The 12,005-nt window shown below is 33.4% G+C and overlaps 1 protein-coding gene across 1 annotated transcript; it reads right to left on the bottom strand.

The window, feature by feature from the left end:
• Positions 1 to 3,206: 3,206 nt before the first annotated feature.
• Positions 3,207 to 4,043, bottom strand: LOC130447920 (zinc finger BED domain-containing protein 4). The gene has a single exon (XM_056784976.1). The coding sequence runs from the start codon at positions 4,041 to 4,043 to the stop codon at positions 3,249 to 3,251; it is 795 nt and encodes a 264-aa protein (XP_056640954.1). The 3' UTR covers positions 3,207 to 3,248.
• Positions 4,044 to 12,005: the final 7,962 nt, after the last annotated feature.

Below are 12,005 nucleotides of genomic sequence, written 5' to 3'. Positions count from 1 at the left end.
CTTTGCGTAAATTTTTCAGGAGAGCAAAAAACAAGTTTGGAGACTCGTATTTTGTCAAATTTTTGTTGTAGTTTGCAAAATAAATGTTGAACTATCTATATACTTAATTTTAAACGTGTATACTCATTTTCAACCATTTAATTTTATAAAAACTTACCTTTTTACGCGAAAACTCAATATAAGTCAAATTTATCATAGAAAGAACTTGATATCTCCCGGAGTTATCAAGTTATTCCCATGAAAACTGAGAGATTATTAAATAATGAGGATTTTGAATTACGCACCAAAATAAAGTTTGAAACCTTTATTTATTGCTTATAAACATAAATAAATTGAATCAAATGAATAAAATGATAAAATTGACAAATTTCACAAGTTTAAAATGTGTCTTTGAAGTAATAAAATCGTTTCCAGCAGTTCCATGGTAATGTTTTGTTGTTACTGTTTCTATGTGTGTGGCAACTGGGAAAAGTAAACTGCAGCTTCTGGTGGACAAAACTCTTTTAAATGTTGAATATCTTCATACTTCGCTTTATCAATAGGAATAAGACCTGAAAACCACATAAAATTTGTAAGCCTAATAGTTGAAATTAATAGGCAATAATACACATTATAAGATTTATAATTTTTGTGTAGTGACTTCAAGAAAGAAACTACAAAAAAGTCCAAAACTAAAAGTAGGTTTAGTGTCAAGTAGGGGGGAAAATTTAACAAGGGCTAGGCTTAGTCTGGATAGGCTTGGATAACTAAGTTGAGTTAAGGTTAGTTTAAAATAGAGGTAAAATCACCTACCTTCATAAACAGGATCGGACCGTTTGAAAGATTTCCTCTCTGCCATTCCGTAAATCTTCTTTGCACTTCTTCAGAAGGCAGATTTTTTTCTTTCTTCTTTTTCAGTTTAGGCAAAACTGGGGTTTCATACCAGGGGCCATTGAATTTTTGGCGGTTTCTTATTAAAGCAGGGTGTTCTTTCAAAACTTCAAATTCCCTTATTTCTCTTGATTTGCATGGCAGCTTTTTTGACTTGTACCTCTCATCTAAAAACGACGACCAATCTTTTACCATTTCCTGGTCTACTTCTACAACAGTAAATGGAGATGGCTTACATCTTGCGTTTTGAAAAACAGTTACCCGATCTTGGGGAGTTTCAGCAGGTGCAGTGTGTTTCACCAAAGCAGTGTTCTTATCACACTCTAAATACGAGTGCCCTCGGATAGGGAATGTCATTTTGATGTAATCTAATCTATTTTCCACATGAACTACATGAGTCAGAGAATATTTCTAGATGTCTGACTTTCTTGCCTAAGTGATTGTAGTTAAAGTCATGGAAAAATGATGCTACCTCATCACTCCCTTTACTTGCGATTGTTTGGGGATATATATAAAATAGGCTCCTACTATCAGACATGACATGAATGTTAAAAGCATAAACAGACAACTGTCTTTGTAATATACGTCATTAGTAGCAATGTTTGGGCAGGGATAATTCTTCGCATAGTCCATACAAGTTGCCTCCTTATGAGGTGATTTTCTGCTTGCTTTTCTTGCTGCTTTTTTTCCATCATAGAAAACCTGAGCATTAGTTAAATGAACTTCATGTTCAATATCCATTTTACGAATATCTCTGGATAGGTTTTGTTTTTTTTCTTCATCCTTTTCTTCGGCAAACTGTTTTTCGAGGAATTTTTTCTGTACAGCATATTTATCACACGAACTACATGTATCGGTTCTAGGATATCCGAACGAAATGTTGAATTCTTTATTAAATATTGTACGATATGACTCTAAACTACATCTAATATTAGGAGGACAATCTTGAAAGAGTTTAAACATTTTAGACACATTTAAATCATCTGGCAGATATGTTTTTTTGGAATCCTTTTGACTATAGTGGCTTTCACGGCCTTTGAAAGATTTTATGTGGCTGCGTATAGCGTCAAGAGTCTCATCTGAAAGTTTGTGTGGCCTATTTTCATGTTTACCTTTATTATACTTAGGTGGAGTTCCTGTTATCTTCATTTGATATGAATGCGTTTTTCCACACTTTAAATTCTTGAGCAGTGTTATTTCTCATTACTCGTACTGCATAACAGTAAGTAGCGTTTTTAAATTTGGCATCTAACTCATTTTTCACCCGGTGACGCTGAACAGGTAAAATCGTCACTAATCCTGTCAAATAGAGATTCACTTCATCATGACTTTTTAGGGAGTCAATATGTCGTAAAACTTCGGCCCTTTCACGTTCAGTAATAGCTTCAAAACATTTGTCTTTACATTTACAAGGTTCACCTGCCTCTCTGCTCTGTAAATTAATCTTTTTACTAACCTCCTTTAATCGCCCGTGTTTAGGCCTCTTCCTTGCTGACGGTGGTTTGCACTCGATCTCTTCTTCTGAGGACGCACTTTCCATTGTAGGCTTAAACTATAAACTTAACTTTGGCCTAATTAGACACTAGTTAATGTTAATAAAACTGAAAAGACACAACACTAACTTAATAACAGCAAAACATAACCTTCTGTCGTTATGAGTATAAACAATAATACACTACTGCTGCTGGTGGCCAACGCATGAACTATGGAGTTATCAAGTTATTTCCCTGAGCGACTGGCACTTATCGAGTTATTCCCCTGGAACTGATTATTTTGTTCGTAAATATCTCTGGAGTTATCATGTTGTTCCCCACAGTATTTTGTCATCTTGTAGAACTCAATTCTACCAACCTAAATCACTTATAAACTGAAAATTGAAAAAAATTGAAGTTATCATGTTCTTCCCCTGGCCCCTTCAATTTAATTATTTTCTGAAACTGTGTAAAAATTCCACTTTTTGTTTTACTTTATTTACTAATTTTGGGAAGATCGTACGTAGTAGAAACTGCAAGAATCAATTTGCTAGAAATATATAAACGTAATAATAATAAGGAGTAACCATTATAATGCATAATTGAACGAAAATGCGCATACGGTTACCAGTTTTAATATAAATATTTATGTTGTACAAAATAGGTACACTACATATAATACATAGAAACACAGAGTTTTTATACTAGGGTATATAGAGAAACACGATAGTTACTATGGAAAAAGTAAAACAAAAAAAGTAACAACATAAGTTAAAATAAAATTATTAATAAATTCATTAGATAGTAACCAATTCCAACAGTAAATACAAAAAAAATAAAAATGAAATACTAAGCTAATCCGAGTCTAAACAAAGTATTTTTTTTATATAAATAATAGAACCTATACTAATTTTTATTATATTTTAAAAACAAAAGTTTGTTCACTGTTTGATGTGACAATCTGGAGCGGCGTTCGGTAATAATCATTCCTGCTTTGGAAAATAAGCTTTCACATGGTACACTGGTGGTTATCATGCAACATCTTATTTGTACTAATTCCGCTAGATTTGGATAAATATGTTCGTTATTTTTCCACCATAATAACGGATCAACTCTTCGATCAGGTACCGTGTCACTTATATATCGTTGAATTTCCAATATTGCAGACGCTTTAGCATTTGAGGGTGGTAAAATGTTCGACACTTTGTTATCAAATACCGTCCAGTACGAATGACTAGCTATATCGGCAATATTCGATTGCAACACAGTTGTCTGGGACACTGCTTGAGTCAATTTTTTCAATATATTTTCCGTCACCCCAGCTGTAATGTCTTTTTGAACAATCTGTAAAGCATTGGAATCCGTAAAAACATGTTGTTTGAACCTTGGATCTAAAAATGAACAAGATGCGATAGAACCACTGAATTCTAATTTGTTATAACGTGTTTTCAGTTGATCTAATAGTATTTGTGCAACATATTGGATGGACATAACTTTCCCCTCGGTAATCGCGGTTTGGGTTACCCGCTTTGAACCTTGGGACACAGGAATTATTTTACTTGCGGTGAAGTACTGCTCACCGCTCATTTCTCGTGTGGCTTCTTCAAAAGGACGTAGCAAATAACATATCTCCTGCGCTATACGCCACTCTTCTTCTGTCAGCATTTCAGTATTAGGAACATGTAAATTGGCATATACCATTACGAGTGCTTCTTTTAATTCTAAAAACCGCTGTATCATATAAAACGTGGAGTTCTAACGTGTCTTAACGTCATTTATCAACGACAGCGGTTGTTTTTTTCCAAGTAACGTTTGAGCATGTAATAATTTTTCATTATTTTGCGGGCTATGCTTTACATTATTAACTATCGCTTTAATTTTTTGAATCATAATATGTACACCGTTATTAATATCATCCTCTGACAATTCCTGTTCTGACTGTGATAACACCCTTAGAGCACGTTGCACACATAAATTTAATGTGTGTGCAAAACAACCAAAATGTTTAATTTTTAGTTCAATTTGATCCGCTTTACAAATATTCTTGGCATTGTCTGTAGTGAAAATTAACACTTTGTCATATAAGTTCCATGAAGAGAGTGTTTTACGTAATTTTTCCGCAATAGCCAGTGCAGTGTGTTGACCTTCAAATTTTATACACTCCAAAAGGTTATGATGTAGTTTGTATTGGTTGTCTATATAATGCACAGTTATTCCAATATAATTCTCGTTCTTTATAGAAGTCCAGTTGTCCGTAGTGATACAAACACTTTTTACTGAATGTAATTTTCCAACTAGTTCAGCCAAACATTTGTCATACATACTTGTCAACAATGTGTCTGATAAGTATTTTCTACTTGGATATATCTGATTTGCACAAAAAATGTAACCAGATGTCACTAGTTTTTTTTCTATCCATATTGTTTAACAATAGCCCAAGAGCCCACGACGGCCAGACCTTCATTATTTTATAAAAGTTGAAATTTTCTCTGTACATGTCTCCTATACAGGTAAGAACGACCAGCGACTATAGAGTTTGGGTTGTGGTTACCTGGGCAGGTAACAGTTAGTAAAGGTGTATAAAATAGTACTTAAAATTTGTTAGAGCATAATGCTCAATTTTTTTATATTTTTTTCGGGATAACTATAGAAATCTCGTCATCCATTGCCGGACACTTATGACAGTTGCTACCCCTTGCCAGACACCCCTAAACTTTGATAAATTACAATTATACTTTCGTTATAGTATAAAAGCTCAATTTTATATATGTTACTTGGGGACCTATAAAAAGATGTTACCTCAATAGCCGGACAGTTTTTGTGGTTTTTACATCTTGCCAGACACATTGAAAGTCCACTGTAGGTGCGAGCGCGAATACTTAGTCGATTACTATTTTTTAAGATATCTAATAAAAAATAATTTTATTACGTTCATAGCCATGTTGTATAAAGTAAAAAATATTAGTTTAATATCATAAAAATATAATAAAAAGTGTGATTACACAAAAAAATATTTAAACTTGTTTATTAATTTAAGCATTGTCGTCGATGTTTTCATTTTCTTCATCACTACTACTCCAGTCGATGGCATGATCGTCCTCAACATCACCTTCTTCGTCAGTTTCTGAAAGAAAAATAAGCAAGTTTATACAATTATGAATAATTAAAAAATTATGTATCATAATTTGTCATAATAATTATATACCTGATTGAGTTTTGAGCGAATCACTAACATAACTCGGTAGTTGATCCCCTTCAAACCATTTGAACTCGTATTTGTCATCTTTTAATACCCAGCCGTTATTGTCTGGTTGATATGTGGTTGGATTTTTCAAATGAGCATTATTCCAAATGGTACATATATAGTTTGCTCGCAGAAATTGCTGCAGTAGCTCGCTTTTGCAAGGCGGTAGGTTGCTAGCGTCAAAATTTCGCAACTTCTTTCGGTCAAAAGCTTCGTTTACATCGGAGACTGTGTACGAGTCAATGAATATTTGAAGTCTAGCGGCATCAACATCAATTACATTAGGGACATTGTAGACATTACATATAAATCTCTGAATAATATTAAAGATGTTTTGTTGATGATTTAAATTTTCAATTAATTCGTTGTTGCCGAAGTTCTTGAAAGCTTCCTGGTACTCTGGATCTTTTTTTAATATCTTGTATGGTCTTAATTTTCCTTTTCTGAAGAGCGCAGGATTAAAATCACAACCTGTGATGGCATGAAATCCAGGTAAGCTCTGACAAATTAACAGTCCCAACTCTGCATGTATTTCGGTTAGGTCTACATACCTTAAATTATTGCCAGTGCCTGTAAGCATCCAAACAACCGTATCACTTTTAAGGTGATGCATGTTACCAAGCATTATAGCCGCAATATCTGTATCAGCACTTCTTATTACTATTTCTGCTGGAAAGTTGATGTTACATGCATGATATACTATCTTCGTATCTGCTTCCTCGTGTGCTGGGCATGACAACTCTTCATCAATCCTTGAGACAACTTTATTGGAATTATCAACAGTGAAAGAATGACACTTTCTGAAATTGATGTATATTGTTTTGTTGCCAATAAATGGCACCACTTCATCAGTAGCCCAATGTGAAATAAAAAAATTAACTAAAGCTTCTTTGAAATTTAAATTTTTCAACTCTTTCGCGAAATCACTTGGTCGAATTTGTTCGGGCCCAGTTATAGAATATTCCAATTGTGCGGATTCTAACCGTTGGGAATGCTCATAATCTTTGATCGATGGGGTAAAGTATTGATCAAAGATCACATCAATTCTCGAAGCTTAAAATTGAGTAGCCATTTGCAACAATTTTTTTGAAATATTTCCAAATGTTTTTGGAACATTTTTCATTGTATGCAGTAGGAAGAAACCGTCAATTATTATAACATCTATATGATGTGGTTGCTCATGCTGGACCTCTTTCTCTAGACATTTCATCAGAGCAGATTTATCTGTCTTACAAATAGCGCCATCCAAATGGCACATGGACAATGGCACTGAGGTAATCGGGTAAGACAAAATCTTTGAAATGTCTACATTAAAATCCATTGAGATACCCAGCATGCGTCCAAATAGATCTCTTTGAATTTTAATTTCCTGAATTTTACCACCTATTTGAACTTTCTTCTTCTTCTTATAATCCATAGAAAAATTGTCAATTGAATTTTTTTTATAGCTTTTTCAAATCTGGTTATATCTGATAAACATTCGGAAACAAATGTTTTACGAAGATCATCTCCATTTTTTTCAATGTTTAAAAGGAATGTCTCTACCGATGGCGATGCAGATTTTCCAGATGAAATATTTATTAGTTGATCTTTTGGCAATTCTGAACTGAAGGGATTAATAAATCGATCAAAGGTATCGATAAATTGTCTCAATTGTTTGGTATTTTTCCGGATATTATGAAGATTTAAGTCTGTTGAAACATCTTGATGAGACTGAAGTCCTAGTTCTTGATAAACTTGACTTATTATTGTTGACCTAACATCATGATTGCGAGCCCACCGTTGACGTGCCGAAATTGAATTGGTAAAGTGTATAACACCTGTGAGCCTTCTAGCAGCGTCTGCATTTATAGTTTGCTCTAATACCAGGTCAATCGGTTGTCTAGAAAATGGTTTGGTGGTCCGTTTAATACCAAAGCAACCTTGTTTAAATCCTTCGTGTAAGTCAGGATGAGTTTCTGCAGCTTTCAACAAATTATCATAATATTTTACGGTCCATCGCGCATAATTTTGTTGGTTGCATATAAAAAATAAATTTGTAATTTTAGGCAATGTTCATATAAAAAAAGCTCAAAATCCCCCGTACGAATGCTCCGTGACAAGTTCAAGTAATGATGTATGAGATTGATGTATATTAAGTAAAATTGTGAAGTTTTACCATGCTCACCATTGAGACATTGTTGCTTGAAAATATTGTAATTATTCATCAATTCTGTCAGTTCATTATTTTCAATGTTAAATGACGATATTTCACAGTTTTGTAGTCTTTTCACTTCTTCTATCATATCATCTGTTAATGTTATGTTGTCATGTTGTAAAAATGATTTAAAATTTAGAACTTCCAATCCCAATGCTACCAGAGGATGCAATCTTTTGCAGCGGTTGAAATGCTTTCCATCAAGAAATCCATTTACAGAACCGTTTGCCAGCAAACTACTCTCAACCATAACATTTGTTAACCCACAGAAGAAGAAGTATAAGTTGTTTCAGTCTCTAGCTCCTCGATGCCCTGATAGCTAATACAATGGCCATATCGATTAACAATATCGATAATTTTTCTACTGCTTGTTAAGTTCCTTAAAGTTATACCTAACATGATGTGCTTTGGTGTTTTTACATGACCATTATGAACTGCGAAGATTACGTCTTGAGAATAAGAACGCACTTGACGAGCACATTTCAGGGTTTTCTTCCGTTTTTCATTACATCCACCTAGAAGAGTATAGTAAAAGTCCAATAATTGTGATGGTATCGAAACTTCTCCTGACATTAAATGTTCTGTTGTTAAGTTTTTTGTCGGTAACTTATTTTTTTCAATTTGCGGTATTAATTTTCTTAAAATTAATGCAGCTTTTTGCAAAGTATTTTCAGTTTGTAAATTTTCAATTATAGTGTCGTCTATTGCTTGCAAGTAATTGGGGGCTATTATTTTTTTATTGCGAATAGTAAAAAATTTGATATCTTTTGAAAATTTTTTCTTCTAGGTGGTGCGCAGTAAAAACGGAATTCATTTCAATAGAATTTTCTTTAAAGATCTTTTCCAATTCATCAGTGTACACTTCATGTAAATATACTAATAAATAACAGCGCCCTTTTTTAATTACGTCTTCCTCTATGATGCCACTTATTTCATTAAAAGCTAATTGGTGATATTCTCGATGAAAATGCCAATCACTTTTACTGGATGGTTTTTTAGAAGAGGATAATTTATTATTGATACTGACTCTACATTCTGTATGGTATGATATTTTTGGACCAGAAATTTTTGTTAATTTATTTAATAATTCTGTAAACTCCTCTTGACCTTCGATGTTGGGTAGTACACTGGATTTAAATTGGTTAGTATTGGTTTTGTGGAGTGGAGGCATTTTTGAGTTTTTTTTTTTTATTTTTCCTGTCACAAAATACACAAATATTTTCATAGGTGATATTATTAGCTTCCTTTTCAGTTAAAATATTTGCATCCTGAGTTGAATCATTGTTTTCTCTAACATCTGGTTCACAAATTTCAATATTTTCTTGAGGAGTTGTAGCTTGAGGTCCTATTGATTCAGAAGTTAAACTTGATTGCAATGTTATTGAAGATTCTATAGAGGAAGACTGTAAATGAGATGGTTCTGTGGTCAACTTAGGTATCAATGACGAGGTTGTTGAGCTACTGTTTGTAGGTGCACTGGCTGATTTTTGTTTTTCACTTTTTTTTGTCGGTTTTTCAGGTTCAGAAATTAAGTATTTTTTCATAAGTCCTGTAAATGCTTTATAACATTCCCGATGATATCCATTTTCTGTATACTCATCAGGCAAAATAATGTCTTTATATTTAAGGTTATTTTTTTTTTCTGATTTTCAAAACAGTTTGACATTTTTTTAATGTTTCTTCCGAGAACAATATTATTTTACCATCACTTTTATTACAAACGAAACAAATTAATGTATCTCCCATGATAACACTTTTTACTAAAATTATGCTTTTATTTCACAAAAAACTGCACAAATATCAATTATAAAACATTGGTTGTATCTACACATAACAATTCAATACATCACTAAATAACAGATGGTGCGCAGTAAAAGAACGCACTCGACTAAGTGCTCTATCTCACTCGTACCCGCTTGAACAGTTGTTACCTCGCGCTCGCACCTACAGTGGACTTTCAATGTGTCTGGCAAGATGTAAAAACCACAAAAACTGTCCGGCTATTGAGGTAACATCTTTTTATAGGTCCCCAAGTAACATATATAAAATTGAGCTTTTATACTATAACGAAAGTATAATTGTAATTTATCAAAGTTTAGGGGTGTCTGGCAAGGGGTAGCAACTGTCATAAGTGTCCGGCAATGGATGACGAGATTTCTATAGTTATCCCGAAAAAAATATAAAAAAATTGAGCATTATGCTCTAACAAATTTTAAGTACTATTTTATACACCTTTACTAACTGTTACCTGCCCAGGTAACCACAACCCAAACTCTATAGTCGCTGGTCGTTCTTACCTGTATAGGAGACATGTACAGAGAAAATTTCAACTTTTATAAAATAATGAAGGTCTGGCCGTCGTGGGCTCTTGCTCTAATACCTGTATGACGTCTATAAGAACACAAAGAACAAAGTTTTAGGCAAATAAAATAACATCCAAAAGAATAAGTAAAAAAGTCTTCACCACACTATATTTCCAGTGTATATAATCACTATATTTCCAGTGTATATAATCACTTCCACAGAGAAACTCAAAAATAACTATTGTACATTTCCACGAGATAACGTGTAACACTATAACTATCACCATATCAAAACAATAAAAATAACAAATGCATCGGGTCGGGGATTTCCAGCAGACGAGACGAAACCCGTTAAACCCAGTAACATAAGTGTAAAGATGGAACTACTAAAACATTAACGAAATAATCACTACAAATATTTTGTATTTTTATATTTGGAAAATCAAAAAATAATCTACCAAAAGCACCTAAAAAACAAAATAATACAGTTTACTGAAAAACAGAGGTAAATATATTTTTCGGCCCAACATTAAATATAAATGTCGTTGATATTGAGAAAACGGAATTCTCCAACTCTAACAAAACTTCCAATCGTTCCGTTGCCGCCCGCTGCATGGTAATTACGATCATGAAGCATCATAACATAAGGTATATATTCATATATAGCTGCGTTGGCGTATGCTGTGGTAGAAAATGTTGACGTAACCAGTGTTCTTGCGAATAAGAGAAAGAAAGTAAATGAGCAGAATAGCATTCACAACAACATGTGATAGCAGTCTTGCTGCTCTAAGCTATTATCACTGTTTTAAAGAGCGATAGCAGTCGCCGTCTCATGTCTATTTTAAACACTTCAATATTTATTATGTGTCTCATGCTTACATTGTTCTTTGACATATTGTCAACTTGCTTCTAAGAAATGCGTTTGAGAACTTCTTGTTTATTAAATGAAAGGATAATGGAGCTTCGAAATCCTGCTATTACTTTAATTTTGTTAGTATTTAGTCGGGGAGCTGGCTACATAAAACTGTACCGATAAAGTACACGATGTTTGAGTTCGTAAACCCCTAGAAAATAGTTGTGACGTTACCAAATGGCTGTTCTGCCTGTTCGGACAGGCCGCATATGAAAATGCCAGTCGAGTTTCCACGTCGAAAAAATGTGCATAAAAAACCGAAGGTTTATATGATAATGGCAGAAATTTAGCCATCCGGAAAACCTTCGGAAAAATTCAAAAAATGTCGACGTACATGTAAAATTATATACATTCGCAGTTGTATTCAAAATCTGTTTTTTATGATGCCATTCCAAATATAAATAAAAATTCACCTTGATACGCTGAAAACTCGCTGAAACATCATCATTTATAACAGAGCGCTCGATTTGAACGGTTACTCCGTTTCTGGCGCATCGCGCCGCCTCCATCGCTGGCCTCTCATTTCGGAAACGCGGACGTAGCGCGCTTATTCAATTTTCAATTATTTCCAACTCGATCGTTTTCCAAAGAAAACAATAATAAATTGATTGTCATAGTTTAAAATGAAATTATGAATTGCACATTTATTTATGTAAATAATATAAAATATAGTACGTATATCACAGAACGTGAAAAGGAAAGAATCAAGTGTATTGCTACATGAACAAGAACAGAAACGTATACTTAAATAAGATTTATTAATAAAGTATTAACATTTAAACGCAAGTCATTAAATGCTTTATTGTAATAATGGTCAAAATACAAAGAAAACGTGAATGAGTAGTTTTTCTTGCTTTCTCTCTTTCAACTTCAACTACATTTAATTTATTCATTCGAGAAAATATTTCACTCATTATCATTTTCATCGATCTCGCTCTCCACATCATTTTCGCTATCATCCGTATCACTTTCTGCATCGAATACATTATTTATATCTTCATCCATC

Source organism: Diorhabda sublineata, chromosome 8 (genome assembly GCF_026230105.1).
Source record: "Diorhabda sublineata isolate icDioSubl1.1 chromosome 8, icDioSubl1.1, whole genome shotgun sequence".
Lineage (NCBI taxonomy): Eukaryota > Metazoa > Arthropoda > Insecta > Coleoptera > Chrysomelidae > Diorhabda > Diorhabda sublineata.
Note: the sequence above shows the minus strand (reverse complement) of the source record. Positions and strands in the feature narration are given on the sequence as shown.